The 27,165-nt window shown below is 43.8% G+C and overlaps 1 protein-coding gene and 1 pseudogene across 1 annotated transcript; both read right to left on the reverse strand.

Annotated features, from left to right (window-relative positions):
* On the reverse strand, nt 1,698-5,772 carry LOC109220904 (annotated as a pseudogene).
* LOC109220915 (glutenin, high molecular weight subunit DX5-like) lies at nt 6,879-26,637 on the reverse strand. The gene is made up of 6 exons (XM_019385388.1): nt 26,609-26,637; nt 8,794-9,008; nt 8,215-8,445; nt 7,762-8,121; nt 7,281-7,285; nt 6,879-7,100 (listed from the first exon to the last, which is right to left on the reverse strand). Exons 1-6 carry the CDS (start codon nt 26,635-26,637, stop codon nt 6,879-6,881), a joined length of 1,062 nt encoding a protein of 353 aa, XP_019240933.1.

A 27,165-nucleotide genomic window follows, 5' to 3' on the forward strand; every position in this document is an offset into this window, starting at 1 on the left:
TGCTCATGGGTCCCAAAACTACCCGGACTTAGCATAATAGTTGCTACGCACGGACTCTCGTCACCTAGTACGTACGTAGCCCCCGAATACAATGACAACTACTTCAATTATTAAACTTATAGGGACATTTCCCTCTTACAAGGTTAGAAAGGAGACTCACCTCGCTCCAAAGCGCGCTCCCGATATCAAGAACAAGCCCAAGCTCCTAGTTCGAAGCCGAACGATCGCAACCTAGTTAAAAATAGGTAAGAACTAGTCAATAAAGGCTTAAAAGGCCGAATTCTAACTATTTAAGTAATTTCCCAACCTTTCCCACAAGTTTCCTAAATTCCGACCCCGGGCCCATGCGCCCGAATTCCGATATTTTTCGAAGGAAATCGTTCTCTACAACCTAAGGATCAATAATATATGATTTCTAGTCCATTTCATAACAAACAGGCTTAAATTTTAGTTTTTGCTAAACCCCTAGGTCTAGCTCTAACCCTTGATTTTTACCAAATTTTAGTGTTTAATCTACCTAATGCTCACGTAATTTAACTTATGATGGAAGGAGATTACTTACCTTGTAATAATATGCTGAAACCCTCTCTTTGGAACCACCAAAATTGCCTAAGTGTAGAGTGAAAAGTGATAAAATGAGGTTTGAGTTCGTATTAAATGAAGGGTCTGCTCCCAGCTATTTCCGCTTCTGCGGAGCATTTACCGCTTCTGCGGTTTTGGGCCGCTTCTGCGGTCTTGGCCCAAATTGGCTGGACCGCTTATGCGGTCAAATAGCCTATTAAGCGGGACCGCTTCTGCGGTCTCAAGATCGGATCTGCGATTTTGCCTGAGCTGCCCCTGACCGCTTCTGCGGATTCCGGACCGCATCTGCGGTACCGCTTTTGCGGTCCTAGAACCGCAGATGCGGTTATGACAGAAGCAGCAGACTCAGCACTTTCTATGTTTTTCTACTTCGCTCGAACCTCGATTATTTGACGCTCAGGGCTCCCGAGCCCCGCCCGAACATACTAATAAGTCTGAAATCACGAGGCGGACCTACTCGAATCCTTGGAACTCCCAAAACAACGCTAAATCTTAGAGTCACCCCCTAAAACCAAATGAATCAAACTATTGAATCCTTAAGTTCTAAATTCTCCTCTAACGGGTCAAAACGCCCTTAAACTACTCAGATTGACACCAAGTTTTACGGGCAAGTGTTAAATGACCTTACGGACCTGTACCAAGCTTCGAAGCCAAAATCCGAGCCCGATACCTATGGAATCAATGATTACTTAGTTTCTTTAATTCCTTAAAGCTTCAATTTAACAATTTTAGATAAAAATTCATTACTCGGGCTAGGGACCTCGGAATTCGATTTCGGGCATACGCCCAGGTCCCGTCTTTTTCCACGGACCCTCAGAAATTGCCAAATTGCAAATCCGGGTTCGTTTTCCCAAAATGTTGACCGAAGTCAAACTTGGTCTTTTTTTAAGAAATCTTAAAGAAGCAAATGGGCATATTTTTGCTCAAAACTCTTCCCATCCCCGAACTAATCGCCCCCGCAAGTCGTAAATTAGTTAAAGCAAGTACGGGAGGTTTTATTTAGGGGAACGGGGTTCAAAAAGGCGAAACGATCGATCGGGTTGTTACATTCTCCACCTCTTAAACAAACGTTCGTCCTCGAACGGACATAGAAAAGTACCTGGACTGCTGAATAAGTGGGGATATCTGCTCCGCATGCCCTCCTCGGACTCCCAGGTCGCCTCCTCGACCGGTTGGCCCCTCCACTGGACTTTTACCGCAGAAATCTTCTTGGACTCAGCTGGCGATCCTGTCTATCAATAATAGCAACTGGCTCCTCCTCATAGCCCAAGCTCTCATCTAGCTGAACGGTGCTGAAGTCCAACACGTGGGATAGGTCGGCATGATACTTCTGAAACATCGAAACATGAAAGACTGGGTGAACTCCTGATAAACTAGGGGGCAAGGCAAGCTCATAAGCCACCTCCCCAACTCTGCTCAACACCTCAAAGGGGCCAATAAACCTTGGGCTCAACTTGCCCTTCTTCCCGAACCTCATAATGCCCTTCATGGGCGAGACTTTCAAGAGAACCTTCTCGCCCACCATAAATGATACATCCCGTGCCTTCTGATCCGCGTAGCTCTTTTTTCTAGACTGAGCTGTGCGAAGCCTCTCCTGAATCAACTTTACCTTATCCAAGGCATCCTGTACTAAATCTATGCCAAGTATCTTAGCCTCACCAGGCTCGAACCACCCGATAGGAGAACGACAACGCCTACCATATAAAGCCTCGTACGGGGCCATCTCTATGTTGGACTAGTAGCTGTTATTGTATGCAAACTCCGCTAAGGGCAAGAACTGATCCGACTGCCCTCCAAAATCAATCGCGCATGCTCTAAGCATATCCTCCAAAATCTGTACCGTCTGCTCCGACTGTCCGTCGGTCTGAGGATGGAATGTTGTGCTAAGCTCTACACAAGTCCCAACTCACTCTGCAAGGCTCTCCAGAAATGGGAAGTAAACTGAGGGCCTCTGTCTGATATGATGGACACCGGCACACCATGCAACCGGACTATCTCCCGAATATAGATCTGAGCATACCTCTCCGCTGTATAAGTAGTCGCCACTGGAATGAAATGGGCCGACTTGGTCAATCTATCCACAATGACCCACACCGAATCAACCTTTCGCAAAGTCCGCGGTAGCCCAACTGCGAAGTCCATGGTGATGCGTTCCCACTTCCACTCTGGGATGGGCATCTGCTGAAGTAGGCCACCTGGCCTCTGATGCTCATACTTGACCTGCTGGCAATTCAAACACTTAGTCACATACTTCACTATGTCCTTCTTCATCCCCCGCCACCAGTAATGCTGCCTCAGATCCCGATACATCTTCGTGACTCCCTGGTGAATAGAATACCGCAAACTATGTGCCTCCTCCAGGATCCTCTCCCTCAGACCATCAACATTAGGAACACATAGACGACCCTGGAGTCGCAGAACACCATCCTCGCCTATAGAAACCTACTTGGTACCTCCCTGAAGTACCGTATCTCTGAGAACCGCCAAATGGGGATCATCATACTATCAGGCCCTAATCTCCCCCAATAACGAGGGCTGAGCAACCACACATGCTAGAACTCGGCTGGACTCTGAAATGTCCAACCTCACAAGCCTGTTAGCTAAGGACTGGATGTCCAGAGCTAGGGGCCTCTCCTCCGCTGGAATGAATGCCAAGCTACCCATGCTCTCCGCCTTTCTGCTCAAGGCATCCGCGACCACATTCGCCTTGCCCGGATGATAAAGAATGGTAATGTCATAGCCTTCAGTAACTCAAGCCACCTGCGCTGTCTCAAATTGAGATCCCTCTGCTTGAACAAATGCTGTAAGCTGCGATGATCGGTGTAAACCTCACAAGGCACCCCATACAAATAGTGCCTCCATATCTTAAGAGCATGAACAATCGCTGCTATCTCCAGATCGTGCACAGGGTAATTTTTCTCATGAATCTTCAGCTGACGCGAGGCATAAGCAATAACTCTCCCCTCCTGCATCAACACACATCCCAAACCAACGCGTGAGGTGTTGCAATACACAGTATACATCCCCGTACCGGAAGGCAATACAAGAACTGGTGCCGCAGTCAAAGCTGCCTTGTGCTTCTGAAAGCTCTCCTCGGAATCATCGGACCAAATGAATGGGGCACCCTTCTGGGTCAGTCTAGTCAAGGGTGAGGCAATGGATGAAAAACCCTACACAAATCGCCGGTAATAACCCGCTAATCCCAAGAAACTCCTGATCTCGGTCACTGAAGTGGGTCGTGGCCAACTCTGAACTGCCTCAATCTTCTTGGGATCTACCTTAATACCCTCTCCGAACACAATATGCCCCAAGAATGCCACTGACTCAAGCCAAAACTCGCACTTGGAGAACTTAGCATACAACTTCTGCTCTCGCAAGGTCTGAAGCACTACTCTCAAATGCTGCTCGTGCTCCCCCAGGCTACGTGAGTATATCAAGATGTCGTCAATGAAGACGATAACAAAGGAATCAATATAAGGCCTGAATACCCTGTTCATCAGATCCATAAATGCTGCTGGTGCATTGGTCAAGCCAAAGGACATCACTAGGAACTCATAATGGCCATATCTAGTCCGAAATGCAGTCTTCGGAACATCCGAGTCCCGAATCTTCAGCTGATGATACCCTGACCTCAGGTCAATCTTAGAGAACACCCTAGCACCCTGTAGCTGGTCAAACAAATCATCAATACGAGGCAACGGGTACTTGTTCTTGATGGTGACTTTGTTCAACTGGCGGTAATCAATGCACATCCGCATAGTCCCATCCTTCTTCTTCACAAATAGCACTGGTGCGCCCCAAGGCGACACACTGGGCCTGATAAACCCCTTTGCTAATAACTCCTCTAGCTGCTCCTTCAACTCCTTCAACTCTTTAGGAGCCATACGGTACGGTGGAATAGATATAGGCTGAGTGCCCGGGGCCAAATCAATGCAGAAATCAATATCACGATCCGGAGGCATACCAGGAAGATCAGAAGGAAATACATCGGCGAACTCTCGGACTACTGGCACTGAATCAATCGTCGGAGACTCTGCGGTGGTGTCTCGAACATAAGCCAAGTAAGCCAAACACCCCTTTGCAACCATGTGCTGAGCCTTCAGGAAGGAGATAACCCTGCTAGGCATATCAACTGTGGACCCCTTCCACTCCAATCTCGGCAACCCTGGCATGGCTAGTGAGACTGTCTTGGCATGGCAATCAAGGACGGCGTGATACGGTGACAGCCAATCCATGCCCAAGATGACCTCAAAATCGATCATGTCCAGCAACAGAAGATCTGCTCTAGTCTCGAAACCACAGAAAGTGACCACACAGGACCGGTAAATCCGATCCACAATCACAGAATCGCCCACAGGAGTGGACACATGAACAGGAACACCCAAAGGCTCAGGAGGAACAACCAGAAAGCGAGCAAACAGAGACGATACATATGAATAAGTAGACCCTGGGTCAAATAATACCGAAGCATCCCTGCCACCAATGGAAATAATACCTGTGATGATGGCGTCTGAGGCCAATGCATCTGGCCTGGCTGGAAGAGCATAGAATCTGGCTGAACCTGGCCCCCACCTGGCAGGGAGTAACTGGCTGACCTCTCCCTGTCTGGCCTCCACCTCTAGGCCGGCCCCTACCCGTCTGCCCTCCACCTCTAGGTGGCTGGGTCGCTGGTGCCGGAGTCTGGGGCTGCTGGTCCTGCTGTACTGCCTTACCCCGAAGTCTGGGGCAAGTCCTCTTCAGGTGACCCGGATCTCCACACTCGTAGCACGCTCTAGGCACCATGGCCTGCTGCCCTGGAGTCTGAGTCTGCTGACCTGAATACCCACCGGAGGAACCCTGAGTAGCTGGCGGGCGGTAGGAAGTCTCTGGCATAGCACTGAAATAGGGGCGTGCTAGAGGCCCCCGAGCAGGTGGTGGTGCTGAAACTGGTGGCCTACTAGACTGGCCCCTCCCAAACTGACCTCTGCCCCTAGTTGGGGCACCTCTAAACTCGCCGGAGAACCTAGCTCTCTTATCCTGCTGTATCTGCTCTTTTCCCCTCTGGCGATACCCCTCAATCCGACGAGCAATCTCGACTACTAGCTGATACCCTGTGCCCATCTCTACCTCTCGAGCCATACTGAACCGAATCTCGGGCTGCAACCCTACGACAAACCTCCGCACCTTCTCTGCATCTGTAGGAAGTATCATGAGTGCATGGCGGGACAACTCAGAGAACCTCGCCTCGTAGTCGGTCACAGACATTTGTCCCTGCTCGAGCTGCTCAAACTGGTACCGCAGCTCCTCCCTCTCAGAGGGTGGAATATATCTGTCCAATACAACCCAAAAATAGATTTTTCGAATTAAAGATAAGACCAGTAAAGATCATAATGTATCAAAATAACAATACAACCCAAAAATAAATGTCTACTACTGTGTGTGCCAGAACCTGGTGTCACGAGCTACGGGCGACTAGTAGAATATACACAAAAGAATAATTTACTATCCTACTGTCTAAATCAGGATAGACAGAAAACAAAAGTACAAAGAAGGACTTCATCGGCTGCGGATCGGCATGAAAGAGAAGCAGCTCACCGTAGAAGTCCCAAGCGTGCTAACTAATGCGCACCAGAATGATGTCCAGATCCACCTGCCTCAAATCCTGTACATTTAAGTACAGAAGCGTAGCATGAGTACATAAACAACATGTACCCAGTGAGTATCCCGTCTAATCTCGAAGAAGTAGAGACGAGAGGTCGACTTGATACTCACTAGGGTCAAATAATATTTTAAGTATGATTTCAACAATAAAGAAGTATTCGATGCACAACAGTTTACAACAGATATGAAATTCATAGCCTCATTAAAATCCTGGCAAGTCAGGTTCTATAGTTACATTTATCAATTCATTTTAGCCTAATGAAGGCAATATCAACATTTAACATTCTCAGGCAAGCTATATAAGCATGCGCAAATATGCCGAGGCGACGTCCCGAACCAACAGAAATAAACTGTGCACTTGCCGAGGGTCGACGGCGCGCCTATAGATGCATCTATTACCCCGCTCGTGAATCATCCATGCGACGTGGTCAAATATAAATAAGTTCATAGTCAAGCAACAACAACAATCAATACGCATATGAGGGTGACTATACAAAGAGATGCCAATTATTTCCTTTTTAAAGTGCCAATGGATTTAGGTCATTTTCCAATCCTTTCTTCTTTGTCACACGGGTTCATATAAATCCAAGATAATCAATTATACTAGAAAATCACGTAAAGCATGCTCATGGGTCCTAAGCTACCCGGACTTAGCACTAATAGTTGCTACGCANCGGATCTCCACACTCGTAGCACGCTCTAGGCACCATGGCCTGCTGCCCTGGAGTCTGAGTCTGCTGACCCGAATACCCACCGGAGGAACCCTGAGTAGCTAGCGGGCGGTAGGAAGTCTCTGGCATAGCACTGAAATATCCCCATGGGGAATATTCAGAATAAGAGGGGAATAGTGCACATCCTGGGAATGCTACCGCATAGCTCTAGACTTTGCGGTCACACAGCAAATGAAAGACAAAGAAAAAGAGGTAGAGCAATCAACAAGGTCGAGACCGAACGAGGACGTCATCAAAGATCCCGATGCGGTCAAAACCGCTGAATCAACCATAGAAGACTTCGACCCCGTCCAATTAGATGGAAACAATCTCAGCAAAAAAGCTTACATCGGCTGCAAGCTCCAAGAACCATGTAAGTTTCATCAATTCTTAACTACTAACGCGGACTTCTTCGCTTTTAGCCATGCAGATATGCCGGGTATCCTGAAAGAAATCGCCGCGCACAAGCTGAACGTCGACCCATTCCAACCCCCGGTGAGGCAGGTTAGACGTAAGTTAAACTCCGCAANGCAATCAAGGACGGCGTGATATGGTGACAGCCAATCCATGCCCAAGATGACCTCAAAATCGATCATGTCTAGCAACAAAAGATCTGCTCTAGTCTCGAAACCACAGAAAGTGACCACACAGGACCGGTAAATCCGATCCACAATCACAGATTCGCCCACAGGAGTGGACACATGAACAGGAACACCCAAAGGCTCAGGAGGAGCAACCAGAAAGCGAGCAAACAGAGACGATACATATGAATAAGTAGACCCTGGGTCAAATAATACCGAAGCATCCCTGCCACCAACGGAAATAATACCTGTGATGACGACGTCTGAGGCTAATGCATCTGGCCTGGCTGGAAGAGCATAGAATCTGACTGAAGCGCCGGCTGCCTGGCCCCCACCTGGCTGGGGAGTAACTGGCTGACCTCTCCCTTTCTGGCCTCCACCTCTAGGCCGGCCCCTACCCGTCTGCCCTCCACCTCTAGGTGGCTGGGTCGCTGGTGCCGGAGTCTGGGGCTGCTGGTCCTGCTGTACTGCCTTACCCCGAAGTCTGGGGCAAGTCCTCTTCAGGTGACCCGGATCTCCACACTCGTAGCACGCTCTAGGCACCATGGCCTGCTGCCCTGGAGTCTGAGTCTGCTGACCCGAATACCCACCGGAGGAACCCTGAGTAGCTAGCGGGCGGTAGGAAGTCTCTGGCATAGCACTGAAATAGGGGCGTGCTGGAGGCCCCCGAGCAGGTGGTGGTGCTGAAATTGGTGCCCTACTAGACTGGCCCCTCCCAAGCTGGCCTCTGCCCCTCGCTGGGGCACCCCTGAATTCACCGGAGAACCTAGCCCTCTTATCCTGCTGTATCTGCTCTCTACCCCTCTGGCGATACCCCTCAATCCGGTGAGCAATCTCAACCACTAGCTGATACCCTGTGCCCATCTCCACCTCTCGAGCCATACTAAACCGAATCCCTGGCTGCAACCCCGTGACAAACCTCCGCACCCGCTCTGCATCCGTAGGAAGTATCATGAGGGCATGGCGGGACAACTCCAAAAACCTCGCCTCATAGTCAGTCACAGACATCTGACCCTGCTCGAGCTGCTTAAACTGGTACCGCAGCTCCTCCCTCTCAGAGGGCGGAATGTATTTGTCCAAGAATAACTGCACGAACTCACCCCAAGTTATGGGAGGGGAACCCGCTGGCCTGTAAAGAAAATAGGACTGCCACCACCTACGGGCCCTGCCCTCTAGCTGAAAAGTAGTGAAGTCAACACTATGCGACTCCAATATCCTCATGTTGTGCAGCCTGTCCCTGCACCGGTCAATGAAGTCCTGGGCATCCTCATGACGCTCACCCCCGAATACCGGGGGGTGAAGCCTTGTCCATCTGTCTAATAGCTTCTGCGGGTCACCATCCATAGCTGGCCTGGGCTGGAGTGCCACTGCAGCAACTGGCTGAGCCCCATCTGCGGGTAGTGCACACAGAGTCTTATATACTGCAGCTGCATGGCCTGGGGCCTGAGTAGTAGGGGTTTGGGCCCCCCTCCTGCCTGGGAAGTGGCTGGGTCTGCTGGAAATAAACCAGCATGAGTCATAGTGTCCATGAACCGTAGCATGCGGCCCATGACCTCCTGAAATCCCGGTGCTGTCATGAAATCCGTCGGGGTAGGCTCAGCTGCGGGCACCTCGCCCTGCTCCTCAATAATAGGGTCCCCCACAGGATCTGCCGGTGGTGTAACTGGAATGGCTCTGGGACGCCCTCGCCCCCTACCACGGGCTGGTGCCCTCCCCCGACCTCTACCTCGGCCTCTAGCAATGGGGGGAGCAGCTCCTCCCGGGTCCGGAACGTCGGCGGTACGAGTTCTCACCATCTCTGAGAGAATAGAAGAGGGAAATTTAGTACTCTCAGCACTGCACGACAAGAAATGAATAAAGAGTAGTCTTTCCTAATACCCTATAGCCTCTCGAAGATAAATACAAACGTCTCCGTACTGATCAACAAGACTCTACCAGGTTTTCCCATAACTCGTGAGACCTACGTGAACCTAGTGCTTTGATACCATGTTGTCACGACCCATTTTTTCTTCATAGCAATAGGCCGTGAGGGCGCCTGACACCCGTGCCAGGCAAGCCATTTCGAAATATTACTATTTTGCTTATGTTACTTTTAATTAGAATTACACGGAGTAAACACTCAACTTGGAAATTTAACCCAAAAGAGATAAAAACTACGATAGAGTAATTACACAACCCCAAAAATGATCATCTACTAAAGTGTGTGCCAGAACCTGGTGTCACAAGCTACGGGCAGCTAGTAGAATATACAATCAAAAGAATATCATCTATCCTACTGTCTGAGTCTAAATAGACAGAAATAGAAATACAAAAGAGAGACTTCTTCGGCTACGGATCGACAATGAAGGGAGAAGCAGCTCACCATAGAAGTCCCACGCCTGCTCACGACTGCGCACCAGAGAAATGACCAGATCCACCTGCCTCAAACCCTGTACATTTAAGTACAGAAGCGTAGCATGAGTACATAAATAATATGTACCCAGTGAGTATCCCGTCTAATCTCGAAGAAGTAGAGACGAGAGGTCGACTTGATACTCACTAGGGTCAAATAATATTTTAAGTATGATTTCAACAATAAAGAAGTATTCGATGCACAACAGTTTACAACAGATATGTAATTCATAACCTCACTAAAATCCTGGCAAGTCAAGTTCTATAGTTACATTTATCAATTCATTTTAGCCTATGGAAGGCAATATCAACATTTAACATTCTCAGGCAAAGCTATATAAGCATGCGCAAATATGCCAAGGCGACGGCCCGAACCAACAGAAATAAACTGTGCACATGCCGAGGGTCGACGGTGCGCCTATAGATGCATCTATTACCCCGCTCGCAAATCATCCATGCGACGTGGTCAAATATAAATAAGTTCATAGTCAAGCAACAACAACAATCAATACGCATATGAGGGTGACTATACAAAGAGATGCCAATTATTTCCTTTTTAAAGTGCCAATGGATTTAGTTCATTTTCCAATCCTTTCTTCTTTGTCACACGGGTTCATATAAATCCAAGATAATAAATTATACTAGAAAATCACGTAAAGCATGCTCATGGGTCCTAAACTACCCGTACTTAGCATAATAGTTGCTACACACGGACTCTCGTCACCTAGTATGTACATAGCCCCCGAATACAATGGCAACTACTTCAATTATTAAACCTATGGGGACATTTCCCTCTTACAAGGTTAGAAAGGAGACTCACCTCGCTCCAAAGCGCGCTCCCGATATCAAGAACAAGTGCAAGCTCCTAATTCGAAGCCGAACGATCGCAAACTAGTTAAAATAGGCAAGAACTAGTCAATAAAGGCTTAAAAGGCCGAATTCTAACTATTTAAGTAATTTCCCAACCTTTCCCACAAGTTTCCTAAATTCCGACCCCGAGCCCACGCGCCCGGATTCCGATATTTTTCGAAGGAAATTGTTCTCTACAACCTAAGGATCAATAATATATGATTTCTAGTCCATTTTATAACAAATTCCATGCTTAAATCTTAGTTTTTGCTAAAACCATAGGTCTAGCTCTAACCCTTGATTTTTACCAAATTTTAGTGTCAATCTACCTAATGCTCATGTAATTTAACTTATAATGGAAGGAGATTACTTACCTTGCAATAATATGCTGAAACCCTCTCTTTGGAACCACCAAAATCGCCTAAGTGTAGAGTGAAAAATGATAAAATGAGGTTTGAGTTCGTATTAAATGAAGGGTCTGCTCCCAGCTATGTCCGCTTCTGCGGTTTTGGGCCACTTTTGCGGTCTTGGCCCAAATTGGCTGGACCGCTTCTGCGGTCATATAGCCGCTTAAGCGGGACCGCTTCTGCGGTCTCAAGATCGCATCTGCGATTTTGCCTGAGCTGCCCCTGACCGCTTCTGCGGATTCCGGACCGCATCTGCGGTACCGCTTCTGCGGTCCTAGAACCGCAGATGCGGTTATGACAGAAGCAGCAGACTCAGCACTTTCTAAGTTTTTCTACTTCGCTCGAACCTCGATTATTTGACGCTCGGGGCTCCCGAGCCCCGCCCGAACATACCGACAAGTCTGAAATCATGAGGCGGACCTACTCGAATCCTCGGAACTCCCAAAACAACGCTAAATCTTAGAATCACCCCCTAAAACTAAATGAATCAAACTATTGAATCCTTAAGTTCTAAATTCTCCTCTAACAGGTCAAAACGCCCTTAAACTACTCGGATTGACACCAAATTTTATGGGCAAGTCTTAAATGACCTTACGGACCTGTACCAAGCTTCGGAGCCAAAATCCGAGCCCGATACCTATGGAATCAATGATTACTTAGTTTCTTTAATTCCTTAAAGCTTCAATTAAACAATTTTAGATAAAAATTCATTACTCGGGCTAGGGACCTCGGATTCGATTCCGGGCATACGCCCAGGTCCCATATTTTCCCAGGGACCCTCAGAAATTGCCAAATCTCGAATCCGGGTCCGTTTTCCCAAAATGTTGACCGAAGTCAAACTTGGTCTTTCTAAGAAATCTAAAAGAAGCAAATGGGCATATTTTTACTCAAAACTCTTCCAATCCCCGAACCAATCGCCCCCGCAAGTCGTAAATTAGATAAAGCAAGTACGGGAGGCTTTATTTAGGGGAATGGGGTTCAAAAGGGTGTAACGACCGGTCGGGTCGTTACAGAGGCCAAACCTATTGGCAAAAGAAACAGCATGCAATAGTAGCACAAAGTTCAGTAGATAGCAAACATTCGAAGCATAATACTCAAGTAGGTCAAGTCACATTGAATTAATAGTGAAGAAAAAATAGAGTATCAGAAGCATGCAAAGGGTCTCACAGTAACAGATGAGAGACCTTTTGAAAACTTAGGGTTTCAAGCATAGTCGAGTTTTAAAGATAGTAAAAACCCAGAATCAGAGGACTCACATAAAGGAAAGAGATTCTGAAACAAGGAACTTTCAAATCGAGTCAGGTATTCAAACAAACAGTTTCAAACCCAAAGACATAGGTTCCTTCAATACTAGTCAAACTTAAAAGATGATAATCAAATAAATCGAACAAGAACTTGGCCAAACAAGCACTTATCTAACAAACAGTTTCAGAACTCGAATGAACCCAAAGGAAATTAGGGTTTTCCACATCAATCGAGTTTAAAGATGATAAACAAATAAATCAAACAAACACTTAGCAAACAGCTTCAGAAACTCGAATGAACCCAAAAGAAATTAGGTTTTTTAACATGCTAAACTCAGATAGGAGAATAACATGAACAAAACATAGTAAAATCACAGACACATTAAAATCAGAGAAAAGATTTTGAAAAGAAAAACTTGAAGGAAAACCCTAATGGAAAAGATGAAGAGTCTTTTTTGAAAGCAAAGTTAAAGAAGCTTCGAGAAGATGCTTAAAAGTTCATGACAAGCATAATCTAAGGTAGATCTGAAAGAAATTGAATAAGTCTTAGAGATTAGGGTTTCAGAAAAACCCAAAAGCAACGAGACAGGCCTTGAAAGTTACCGATCTAACTAGGAGAGTCAAAGATCTGGCTCGAATGGTCATGGCTGGCCGGAGAAAGGTCAGGGATGACCGGAGAAAGGCCATCGAGCAAGGACTGGACCAAATCCCTTCAAAGTCTGGTCATGAGACCACAGAACCAAACACATAGAAGCCATGGAAGGCTGGTATAGGTCTCAGATGACCTCAGAAGGCCATGGATTAAGGTGGATTAGGGTAGCGGCGGCTAGGGTTTGGGGGTGTTGCAGAGAGTGTTTTAGAGAGGAGGGATTCAGAGGCGGCGTATGGTGAGAAATGATAGGGTTTAGGGGTCGTTTAGAATTAATTAAGGCAAGGATAATTTTTGGTCGTTGATCTGAATGATCAACGGCCTGGATTTAAATGGGTAAGTAGGGATGCGGGCATGGGTCGATTTGATTGTAATTGGGTCGGGGTTAAATAGAAATTGGGCCGGGCTAATTGGGATTCAAATTGGGGTCAAACTTAGGCTACAATCGAAATGAAATTGGGCTAACATTTAAATAGCCAATTTTGCCTATTTGATTTATAAAAAATAAAAAATAATTTCTGGAAATAAATTAAAGGTACTAAAATGATTTATAGCACATAATTAACTACTTAAAAATACCAGAATTAATTTTATGAATATAAACGCAGTTAAATCTTAAAAGAGGCTAATATTGCAATTATATGCAATTTAGCTTTAAAAATACTAAATAAATTTGTAAAAATATGCAAAAATTCGCTTGGCTATATTTTAGCATAGATATAAAAGTGCAATAAGTGGATCACCAAAATGATAATTTTTCGAAACAATTACTGGATTTTTACCGATAAAAATAGGAGAATAAATAGATTTAAAAATCTTTTAAAATTAAGGAAAAGTAATGAAGCACTTGGACATATGCATGTATGCATACATATACAATTTTGAAGTCATTTTGCATATTGAAAATATATAGGAAAAAATTGGGTGTCAACAGCTGCCCCTCTTTACCCGAGAATGATGAAAGAGTTTTCGAGTAAAGATATGATGGCCAATTTTGACCGAGCGAAACGGTTTGGGAGAGGTTCAGGCCGGACCCTGGCTTTTGAGCTGCCTACATATCCCTGGTTTTACAAGAATCAGGCCATATGTAGTTCAGAATCCGTCGACGGAGTATGCCGAGGGGTATTTTCCAAGAACGGACGCAATATTTTGGGCTGGTCGAGTGAGTGGCTTACTGGAATGGTTAGGTTCGATGTGGCTGCGGGCACTGGAGCGGGCTCCTACCGGGACGGCCGTTGCATGCCGGTTTTACCTACAAATAGAAACAATACAAGCGTATATTGTGCATAAAATTAGACATGATGCAAGTTCCCGTTGGGCCATGAATGATGTCTTCGGACAGTTAGGATGACGTCCTTAAACCATGACGTCCTGGGCCATGAAGCGTGTAATAAAGGATTCGCAGGCTATGAAATGATGCTCTCGGGCTATGAAAATGATGCCTCCGAACCATGATGCCTTTGAATAATGATATGCAAAAGATTGAAAGGGATCCTCAGGCCATGACATGGTGTTCTAGGGCTATGAGGATGGTGCCTCCGAACGATGACGCCTTTGGATAATTTGGAAATATTTCAGTCCATGAAGGATGCAGTAGCATGTGGCGATCTTTCAGCCGTGCGATGTGGCGATCTTTCAGCCGTGCAATGTGGAGATCTTTCAGCCGTGCAAATGTGGCGATCTTTCATCCATGCAATGTAGTATGAGGCAATCTTTCAGCCATGCAGATGCAGTATGAGGCGATCTTTTAGCCATGCAGATGCAGTACGTGGCGATCTTTCAGCCATGCAGATGCAGTATGAGGCAATCTTTCAGCCATGCAGATGCAGTATGAGGCATTCTTTCAGCCATGCAGATGCAATATGTGGCGATCTTTCAGCCATGCAGATGCATTATGTGGCGATCTTTCAGCCATGTAGATGCAGATGGAGACAGCGTTTAGTCTCGGAAGGTAGAATGGTAGCCTTATGCAATGCAGGAATGCAAATGGAGATCGTGTTTAGTCTCGGAAGGCGGAATTGTAGCCTTATGCAATGCAGAAATGCAGATGGAGACAGTGTTTAGTCTCAGAAGGCAGAATGGTAGCCTTATGCAATGCAGAAATGCAGATGGAGACAGTGTTTAGTCTCGGAAGGCAGAATGGTAGCCTTATGCAATGCAGAAATGCAGATGGAGACACCGTTTAGTCTCGGAAGGCAGAATGGTAGCCTTATACAAGAAATAAAACGCAAATGGTAAGGAAGCTTTCTTAGCTGATAGCGGATTGCGATATTGTGACTACTGGGGACATTGTGACACACGGAATGTCGCTGATGTGTGTGGATAGAAAATGTGGGTAAGTGCAACGGTCTTGAGAGTTGTATTCCTAAACAATGTTTGTCTCATGAGTGTATAGTATGTTTGATGATTTCGCAATCCAAGTGCCTGCATCCAAAGAAAAATAGTGAGTTTTATAAAAGGGGGAAGGTTAGTTCGTATCCCTGCTGGCTCTGCTAGACCTGTGGCTTTGATCTGGTGATACTGCATGTATCAATGGGTTAGCGTTGCTAAACAAGGCAATTTTAGTAATAAACATGCATGATTTCGTAAAAATATGACATAAGTATATAATTAAGAATAACTTTTAGATGAACCGACGACTGTGACGTGGTTCAAGACATTGCAACCTCTCTTGCTATGGAATTTTGAGGGTCCTCCTCAAAATTCTGCCCAGTTTAATGGGTTGGTGCTTCTGACTGTTGCTTGCGACGATTCGACTGAAATTGCTTCGGAATTTTGAGGGTCCTCCTCAAAATTCTGCCCTAGTTTCCGATTTCGGGGGAAAATGAAAATTTTATTTAATTGTGACCGAACCCATAGGGCTGCCTACGTATCCCCTCTTAAATGGGAATCGGGTCAGGCGTAGTTCAATTACATCATGCAGGGAAAACATAAAGATTACATACAGTAGCGCTTGACTGCATCTGAATTAATCGGCTTTGGCCAAACTTCTCCATCTATTTCTGCAAGTATGAGGGCTCCTCCTGTCAGAACCCGGTGAACCATGTACGGACCTTGCCAGTTGGGAGAGAACTTCCCTTTGGCTTCATCTTGATGCGGAAAAATTTTCTTTAATACCAGCTGTTCCGGTGTGAACTGTCTTGGCTTGACCCTTTTGTTGAAGGCTCCGGACATTCTGTTCTGATAGAGTTGACCATGGCAAACTGCGTTCATCCTCTTTCCGTCTATAAGAGCTAGTTGCTCATAACGACTTTTCACCCATTCTGCGCCGTCAAGCTCAGCTTCCTGTATGATCCTTAAGGAATGAATTTCTACTTTGGCGGGAATGACGACTTCCGTACCATAAACCAGCATATAAGGGGTTGCCCCGGTTGATGTACGGACTGTGGTGCGATACCCCAATAGAGCAAATGATAACTTCTCGTGCCACTGTTTATGCTTTTCTATCATTTTCCTCAATATCTTCTCTTGTTAGCGGCTTCCACAGCTCCATTCATTTGAGGCGTGTAGGCTGTGGAATTCTTGTGGCTAATCCTGAAGGTTTCGCACATACCTTTCATTAGGTCACTGTTGAGATTGGAGCCATTATCAGTGATGATCGACTTTGGGATACCGAATCGACAAACAATACGGTCGCGGACGAAATCTACCACGACTTTCTTAGTTACTGCTCTGTAAGATGCTGCTTCGACCCACTTGGTGAAATAGTCGATCGCTACTAGGATAAACCTGTGTCCGTTGGAAGCAGCAGGCTCGACTGGTCCAATGACGTCCATTCCCCAGGCGGCGAATGGCCATGGTGAGCTTGTTGTGTGGAGCTCACTTGGAGGCACTCTTATCATGTCTGCATGAATCTAACAGTGATGGCATTTCTGGACATACTGGATGCAATCTGTCTCCATAGTCATCCAAAAGTAACCAGCCCGGAGTATCTTCTTTGCTAAAACAAAACCATTCATATGTGGACCGCAGGTCCCAGCATGAATTTCCTCTAGCAGCTTGGGTGCTTCTTTTGCGTCGACACGCCTTAATAATCCCAAATCCAGAGTCCTCCTATACAGGATTCCTCCGCTGTGAAAGAAATTGTTAGACAACCTCCGAAGTGTGCGCTTTTGAGTATGATTGGCAGGCTCCGGGTACTCTCCTTTCGCCTAATATTCCTTGATATCATGGAACCAAGGTTTTTCGTCTACTTCCTCTTCAACATAGGCACAGTAAGCTGGCTGATTATGAATTTTCACCGGAATGGGATCAATGAAATTCTTATCGCGATGTTGTATCATGGATGACAGGGTAGCCAATGCATCAACGAATTCATTCTGGATTCTGGGAACATGTCGGAATTCCGTCTTTGTGAACCTCTTTCTCAATTCCTGTACATGATGTAGATACGGGAGTATCTTGGAGTTCTTGGTTGCCCATTCTTCCCTCACATGATGTATGAGTAAATCTGAATCTCCGATCACTAGCAACTCTTGCACGTTCATGTCAATGGCCATCTTGAGCCCTAAGATACAGGCTTCATACTCGGCCATATTGTTGGTGCAGGGGAACCTGAGTTTGGCAAACACCAGATAATGCTGACCGATTTCTGACACCAAGACTGCTCCTATGCCAACTCCTTTGAAGTTTGCTGCTCCATCGAAGAACATTCTCCAACCGTCATAGGATTCTGCAATGTCTTCTCCTATGAATGATACCTCTTCATCGGGAAAATATGTTTTCAAATGTTCATATTCTCCATCCATGGGGTTTTCAGCAATGTGATCTGCCAGTGCTTGTCCCTTGACCGCTTTCTGAGTTACGTAGACAATATCAAACTCACTCAACAGGATTTGCCACTTGGCTAGCTTGCCAGTGGGCATGGGCTTCTGAAAGATGTACTTTAAAGGATCCATCCTTGATATGAGATATGTAGTATAGGCACAGAAGTAATGCCTTAGCTTCTGAGCCACCCAAGTCAAAGCACAGCAGGTGCGCTCCAAAGAGAATACCAGGCCTCATATGGAGTGAACTTCTTGCTGAGATAATAGATGGCCTGTTCCTTTCTTCCTGTTTCATCATGTTGCCCCAGAACACAACCGAAAGCTCCGTCCAACACCGCAAGGTAGAGTAATAGGGGTCTACCTGGCTCAGGCGGGACCAAGACTGGTGGTGTTGAGAGGTACTCCTTGATTAAGTCGAAGGCCTTTTGACAGTCGTCGGTCCATTTAATAGTGGCGTCCTTCTTCAACATCTTAAAAATTGGCTCGCAGATGACTGTGGACTGTGCTATGAACCGGCTGATGTAGTTGAGTCTTCCCAAGAAACTCATCACGTCCTTTTTGTTCTTTGGCGGTGGTAGTTCTTGAATGGCTTTGACTTTTGATAGATCCAGTTCTATTCCTCGACGGCTCACGATAAACCCAAGCAACTTCCTAGCAGGAACCCCAAATGTATATTTTCGGGGTTCAATTTCAGGTTGTACCTCCGTAATCTGTTAAAAAACTTCCCAAGATCTTTTGTGTGGTCGGCGGCTTTCTTGGACTTGACAATAACATCGTCCACATATACCTCTATATCCTTGTGTATCATATCATGGAAAATGTTAGTCATGGCCCTCATGTAGGTGGCCCCTGCATTCTTCAGGCCGAACGGCATTATCTTGTAACAATACATTCCCCACGGCGTAATGAAAGTCGTTTTCTCAGCATCTTCTTCATCCATCCAGATCTGATGGTAACCGGCGAAACAATCCACGAATGACTGCAGTTCATGCTTGGTGCAATTATCAATCAGGATGTGTATGTTCGGCAAAGGGAAGTCGTCTTTCGGATTGGCCCGGTTGAGATCCCGGTAGTCGACACAGACTCTGACCTTCCCGTCCTTCTTTGGCACTGGCACTATGTTGGCTAACCATGTCGGGTATTCTACTACACTGAGAACCTTAGCTTTGACTTGCTTAGTGACTTCTTCCTTGATTTTCCAACTCATATCAGGCTTGAATTTTCTGAGCTTTTGCTTTACCGGCGGACATGTCGGATCGGTTGGCAGTTTGTGAGCTATAATAGACGTACTCAGACCAGTCATGTCATCATACGACCAGGCGAATATGTCCTCATATTCCCTTAGAAATTCTGTGTATTTCTTCTTTTCTGATGGCGATAAATGAACGTTGATTCGTGTTTCCTTGACGTTTTCTGCATCTCCCAAGTTAACAATCTCGGTTTCGTCCAGGTTGGACTTAGGTCTGTTCTCAAAGTTCTCAACTTCTTTGACGATCTCATCAGGTATGTCATCTTTTTGTGAATTAATGTCCGTTTGTCGCGTTGTCTCATTGCATGTCACAGTCATTGGTTCATCAAGATAAGTAATAGTAATGCTGTATTGGTAAAGTAAGGAGGAAAACGATAGAAATAAATATTAGTTCATTGGAAAAAAATCAAACATGCTTTGATAAATTGAATAATTGTTTTGAACATTGAAGATCTTATTGCGGAAATTGAAGAATGTGAAAAGAAAATCATTCAGTAAATAAAACAGTGAATAATGCTTGTTTTAGCCTTGCTACCCCGAGGCTCGTCGGGCTCTGGTGGTACTGATGGTCCAATTCTTGAGATGTGCCTCTCTGCTTAAGATGATCATGCCAGAGTGCACGAACTAACCTTTAGGGAGGGTAATAATAAAACAAAAAATAAAACAAAAGGTAATCAAGTTAGTGAGGATTATAAAAAGTATTGCAATATTTAAACATGTAGTGCAGGAATGTAAAGCGTGTCCTAATTTGGAAAACTCGTTGTGCCCGAGGTAGGCCTAGCGACAAATTGATTTGGAGAACTTGGAATGCTAAATGCCTCATTTTATTGATAAAAATAGACGAATCCCCAAAACGATACTAAATAAGCAAGAAATAAAAATCACTAATGGCCATTGGCCTTATTACATTCATAAAGCGAAAAAAAGTAAATTCCTATCTACTTGGTCCCAGAAGGACCTTCCTCGGGTTGAATGCTCTCGTTGATCAAATCCTCCAGTTCGTGTAGGTTCACAAGTAAAAATGCCTTCGCCAGGTGTTCCCCTTCGTTTCCCTCAGCGTTCTGGCAGTCGGTGACTCTCTTCCTCACTTTTCCTTCCAATTCCAGCAGACTGTATTCCAGATATTCCAACTTTTCGCTAGATTTGGCGGCCCTCTCTTTCCACTCATTGATTTGGTCATTTTATGGAAGACTCCTCCACCGGTCTAGCAAGAGTGGGGGCGTGCTAATCATACCGAAATTGGGGACCTCGTGCCTCATTTTCTGCAAAACAGAAGGGTTAGACCCTACCCCCACCAGACTCGACTATTTAACATCAACAATTAGCATGAAGCATTTAGTTCTCCAAATAAATGCACAGAACGTGATGATGTCCGTTTGGGTTTAGGGAAACCCGGTGGACTTTGGACAGGGCTATCTTAAAGGATCATTATGTGGACAACATAACTGATCCGGCTAGGTTTGACCATGATGCATGCACAATTTAAACAGAGTAAGGTTTCTATGGGGTTTTAGACTGGTACCCTTGAGCGGACAACTCAAGGGGGAAGGCTCGGAACTGTCGACTGCACCGCTGATCGACTAGTTTTACCGCAAATATGCCTTTCCGAATTTAGGGGGTGATGATATAGGAAGAGCGCAACCACTCATTATAAGCGTTGCTATAGTATTTGTTTTTGGCACGAGTGGAGTATGATGTTGAGCATGATTATGCAATAATTAAAAGAAATTATGTTGACATGTATTTGCACATTAAGGAAGCGATAAATACAGCAGTTTCATAATTTAAAGCAATAAAGGAATAAAAACAAGGGAGACATGTCAGTTTTGCTTTTAAAGAAGAAATTGAATGCTAAAGGAAATATAAACAGATAATTGCACATAGAGAGAGGTACAAAATCACAAGAATAATCTGAAATGGTAAAAGTCTAAAAATCTCCAGTAGAGTCGTCATGCTGTCGCGCCCCCTTTTTCCCTCTTTGCATCGGGAGATCGGGTTTATGACATTTGCGTATGGGACAACTCATTCCTCTTGGGAACTGGGTTTTGCATTTTTGAAGAGTCGCCACCTAATGATTTATGGTGCATTAGGACACCAACAAGGTTCACTTCTGAGTTTGTTTGATAACCAGAGATAGGGTAAGGGCTTGAAATTATCCTAAGGGGAAGGTGTTAGGCACCCCTCAGGATCCACTAGTGTGGTTCGGCCAGATAGTTCTTTCTGAATTTGGTGAAATTAACATGTAAGCAGATAAGGTTCAAATAAGAGGGTATTTTAATACACAAATTCTTGGAAGTAAAATAGAGCAATCATAAAAAAAAGCTGATTTTTGAAAAGAAGTCATAATGCTTTAAAGGCAAAGAAAGAGAGGGGATGGGGGGTCCTAGGTTTATTTATAATATGGATTACATCAATGCAATACCCAGTAATCACTCCTCAAAAGAGGGGCCACACGTGGTATTAGCGCACCGATCATCATATCCATATCTACCCTTCCTACCCGTTAAGGTACTAAAGCGCGGATTGGTCTCGACCCTTATTGCATTACCCGTCCCATTCCTATCAGTCCCGGAGGCACTTAGGACTACTAGTCCTAAAGGGGAGGGATATTAGGCTTACCTTGAGGTTTCAAAGGTGAAAAAGCTAAGGCGACATACAAAACACATAGGACAACACATTAAAAGGGGAAGCACGTAAACACTGAAGGCTCATGTATACCTCCTCAAGCAAAGCAACCAAATAGCATGACTCAAACAACAATCAGGGTCTGAATCCAAAAATACTAAGTCAAAAGGGAGTTTAAGTTGTTGAAGCAGACCAATTTATTATGTAACTCAAATAAGAAGTCTGAATCAGGCCTGCCTGCTGGTTGTAGCAATTACTAGTTAACAGAAGCGGGCTCAGTTTTATTTGTTGTTATTACCTAAGGTTTGCCTAAGTGTTTGAGTGAGATCTTATGAACATGATATCTATTACCAATTCAGAATGTGGCAGAGCAATAACAAATTTAAAAAACGAACGGTTTGAGATCCTATAGGCATGCTTGCTAAACCGTGTTAAATAAGGAGATTGGGTTACTTAAAAACGGGTTCAGAATAGACTGATTTTAAATTAGACTAGTTTCAGATTCTGCAGATGATGGTATCTACTATTGCTGATTTTAATCCCCTATAGACATGATATCTAAATGATTTTAACCCCTATAGGCATGATATCTAGTTGAATGTAGAATGGAAACAGGCAGGATTTTACTTGGGAATTCCTATAGGCATGATTTCTATACATTATACTGATTTTAACATTATGAACATGATACTCGCTTATAGCCGTTTAGATCCTAGAGCATGATGTCTAAGTGGTAACAAGCGTGCAGAATTTTAAATAAAGTCCTATAGGCAGGTTATCTAGATGTTAAATTGAACATGCAAAATTTAAAATAAATCCTATAGACATGGTGTCTAAATGCAGAATTGAACACGCAGGATTTAAAACCAGTCCTATAGGCATGCTTTTTAAATGCAGAATTGAATCATTCAAAACACAAATCCTATCGACATGTTTTCTAACCTTGAGCATGCATATTACCCATCCCTTTTCCACTAGACAACCCCGTGTGTTTATTACAAATTATTACAAACCATAAATAATGAATTACATCAAAATAAAAAAAATAAAAAGAAGTTACAACCAGAGGAAGCCTGATTCTTGACTTCCTCTCTGAGTTAGGGAATAAACCACCTCAAAATGCCATGTTTCAAAGCCTTTCTCAGACCTGGGTGTGTCAGAATTCCCTAAGGGTCTCAAAGGACCCCGGGCAGTGCTTACACCCAGGTTCATAGAACCAGATAGAGATGAGTGCAGTGTGGAAGGGCCAGCCCTTATGTGTCCAAGTTCAGAGGGAGCTCATGGTCCCAAGGCAAGGCTCACACAAGAGGGGCAGAACATAAGTCTAAGAACATGGTGGAAGTGCAGGAATAGAGATTTAAAAACTGAGGGGAGAACGGAAGGGGTAAGGGATGATGGGAAAACAGTAGTGGTAAAGCACAGAGTTCATAATTTCATACAAAGGGGTCAGGGGTTTGGGAATATATTGCAAAGAGCATATACCCTTAGGCAGGGATCAGATTTGGGTATGCACAGCAATAGAAGGTGTTGGCATGCCTATAAACCAATCAGAACACACAACATATAGAGGGGACATGGAGGTTATGATCCCAGGGGGATCAGGTTTGGGTCATGCACAGCAATGTCCAATGTTGTCATGCTCCAAACCAACCACAGATACCAAACACATTGGGGATTGGGGTTTAGGATTCATAAGCCATAATAAGTGACTGACAGAATTCAAAAGAAAGCATTAATTCAGAATTGAAAGGGCAGATTACAGCATGCTTAACAATGGAACTTGATTAAATACAAATAGGAAACAAACAAGGGTGCAAGAAATAGTAAAGAAACATGTTGTTGTTGATGCTGAAAATTAATTAGAACATACCAGTAAAGATGCAAATGCAGAGAAAAGTAAGCAAGCTTCCCACAGCCTAGCCTTGACTTTCAGCCGACTAGGTAAGGCAGCAATACAAGTAGCAACAGAGAAAAGAGAGAGATTTTAGTGGAGTGTGTGTCGGAATTCAAGTATTTTATTCCTTGTGTTCGTGTCTTTGAAAGAAGAGGGCGTGGGTTTTTATAGTTTTGAAAACATGTGAGAAATAAGGCAATAAGTAAAGTTCAATACAAATATGGAAACAATCAATAGTCAGAATCAATCAACCAAGTGATTCCCCTTTAATTGAGGAATCACTTGTTTAACGGGGCTAACAGATTCAAAATAAGGAAAGAAAATCAGTTTGTAGGCAGACTGATTATTACCATAAAAGAAGTACTAAAACATTAAGTAAGCAATAGAGTCCACGTATAGAGATACACTTATTCTGGAAAAGATTCAACAAGGCAAAATAAGGACAGGAATCAATTAACTTTAACAGGCGAGAGAAATTAGAGTTCACAAAAGAAAAGTTTGAAATCAGTCCCAAGATTGAAGATCAATCAAAGAAGGATCCTCAGCATATAAATAGAGTGAACAAACACTAGATATGCGAGGCCAAACCTATTGGCAAAAGAAACAGCATGGAATTGTAGCACAAAGTTCAGTAGATAGCAAACATTCCAAGCATAATACTCAAGTAGGTCAAGTCACATTGAATCAATAGTGAAGAAAAAATAGAGTATCAGAAGCATGTAAAGGGTCTCACAGTAACAGATGAAAGACCTTTTGAAAAGTCAGGGTTTCAAGCATAGTCGAGTTTTAAAGATAGTAAAAACCCAGAATCAGAGGACTCACATAAAGAAAAGAGGTTCTAAAACAAGGAACTTTCAAATCGAGTCAGGTATTCAAACGAACAGTTTCAAACCCAAAGACATAGGTTCCTTCAATACTAGTCAAGCTTAAAAGATGATAATCAAATAAATCGAACAAGAACTTAGCCAAACAAGCACTTATCTAACAAACTGTTTCAGAACTCGAATGAACCAAAAGGAAATTAGGGTTTTCCACATCAATCGAGTTTAAAGATGATAAACAAATAAATCAAACAAACACTTAGCAAACAGCTTCAGAAACTCGAATGAACCCAAAAGAAATTAGTTTTTTTAACATGCTAAACTCAGATAGGAGAATAACATGAACAAAACATAGTAAAATCACAGACACATTAAAATCAGAGAAAAGATTTTGAAAAGAAAAACTTGAAGGAAAACCCTAATCGGAAAAGATGAAGAGTCCTTTTTGAAAGCAAAGTTAAAGAAGTTCATGACAAGCGTAGATCTAAGGTAGATCTGAAAGAAATCGAATAAGTCTTAGAGATTAGGGTTTCAGAAAAACCCAAAAGCAACGAGACAGGCCTTGAAAGTTACCGATCTAACCAGGAGAGTCAAAGATCTGACTCGAATGGCCATGGTTGGCCGGAGAAAGGTCAAGGATGACTGGAGAAAGGTCATCGAGCAACGACTGAACCAAATCCCTTCAAAGTCTGGTCATTAGACCACAGAACCAAACACATAGAAGCCATGGAAGGCAGGTATAGGTCTCAGATTACCTCGGAAGGCCATGGATTAAGGTGGATTAGGGTGGCGGCGGCTAGGGTTTGGGGGTGTTGCAGAGAGTGTTTGAGAGAAGAGGGATTCAGAGACGGCGTATGGTGAGAAATGATAGGGTTTAGGGGTCGTTTAGAATTAATTAAGGCAAGGATGATTTTTGGCCGTTGATCTGAATGATCAACGGCCTGGATTTAAACGGGTAAGTAGGGATGCGGGCATGGGTCGGTTTGATTGTAATTGGGTCGGGGTTAAATAAAAATCGGACCGGGGTAATTGGGATTAAAATTGGGGTCAAAATTAGGCTACAATCGAAATAAAATTGGGCTAACATTTAAATAGCCAATTTTTCCTATTTGATTTATAAAAAATAATAAATAATTTCTGGAAATAAATTAAAGGTACTAAAATGATTTATAGCACATAATTAACTATTTAAAAATACTAGACCTAATTTTATGAATATAAACGCAGTTAACTCTTAAAAGAGGCTAATATTGCAATTATATGCAACTTAGCTTTAAAAATACTAAATAAATTTGTAAAAATATGCAAAAATTCCCTTGGCTATATTTTAGCATAAATATAAAAGTGCAATAAGTGGATCACCAAAGTGATAATTTTTGTAAACAATTACTGGATTTTTATGGATAAAAATAGGAGAATAAATAGATTTAAAAATCTTTTAAAATTAAGGAAAAGTAATGAAGCACTTGGACATATGCATGTATGCATACATATACCATTTTGAAGTTATTTTGCATATTGAAAATATATAGAGAAAAATTGGGTGTCAACAATGTGAATTAATAGGCCTCAAATTTTTAGGTATGAAAGTGGACTTACAACAAAGTGATGTGGCTTGCGGGTGATTGACAGGAATGCCCCGTAAGGGGTTAGTCCTTATTTATTTTTCTAAGATTAAGACGTCTGAATCTGAATACACATCTGAATATCAAGATGTATATTAAGATTAAGATATATAAATCTGAATACACATCTGAATATTAAAATTGTATAGGATAAAATATGCAATGCCACATGGTCGCCAAAAAAGGGACACGTGGAACCTAAGGGGGCAATGTCCAAGACCGAAGGCAACTGTTCCGTATGTTACCGGGGAGAATAACGCTCATAAGGACGTAATAAATACTCCTCGCCCGATAGCATTTAATAGGGAATATTTCATGGTATTAAATACGATTGCCCATTATAAGAAATTTGGCATTTATGCTCACGGTTACATCTTCATCAATGACCCTTATAATTGACACTAAAGAGGGGCATGATCCTAGGACCTCCTTCCCTAGACGTAGCTATAAATCATGAGCTCAACTATCATGTAAGGGGGAGGAATTTTCTGGAAAACTTACACTACATTCTATATAAAGCTTAATACAATCTCACTTTATAGCTTTTTGATTTCATTATTGTTGTGCCCGGAAACCTTGTTCCCGAAACTGTTGCTTCTGCCATTTCGCCTACATTTTAAGGCTACGTATTGCATAATTCTTCGATTATTTTATTATTTCAGGATTAAATTAATTTACCTGTCTAGAAACCACGTATAAATTCAACTGTACCGTTTTATAGGTAAACAGTTTGGCGCCCACTGTAGGGCCTAGACAGTCGTGCAATTAAGTTGATCCTTGCCTTTTTACTAACATGTTTTGATTATTTTGTCTTAGAAAAAATCATAAGAAATGGCAGATAACACTGTAAACAACATGCACAACCCCGAGATTTGAGGAGATCAGCCTCATTTCGAGGACTCAATCAGTGACACCCACAATGAGGGGAATGGCGACACACCGATGCATGATAGGCAATATCCTCGATAGGTTCGAGAGACAACTCCTGATGGTTCTGATGAGGAACATGTCGTTGACACGGTAAGGGTCTTGCAAGAGCAACAGGCGATCATTCTAGGCCACCTCACGCGACAAGATATGGTTATGACAGAGTTGAAGCAGGCATTGTCGGGGGATTCGAATAATGCAAACA

Source organism: Nicotiana attenuata, chromosome 2, assembly GCF_001879085.1.
Source record: "Nicotiana attenuata strain UT chromosome 2, NIATTr2, whole genome shotgun sequence".
In the NCBI taxonomy this organism is placed as follows: Eukaryota; Viridiplantae; Streptophyta; class Magnoliopsida; order Solanales; family Solanaceae; genus Nicotiana; species Nicotiana attenuata.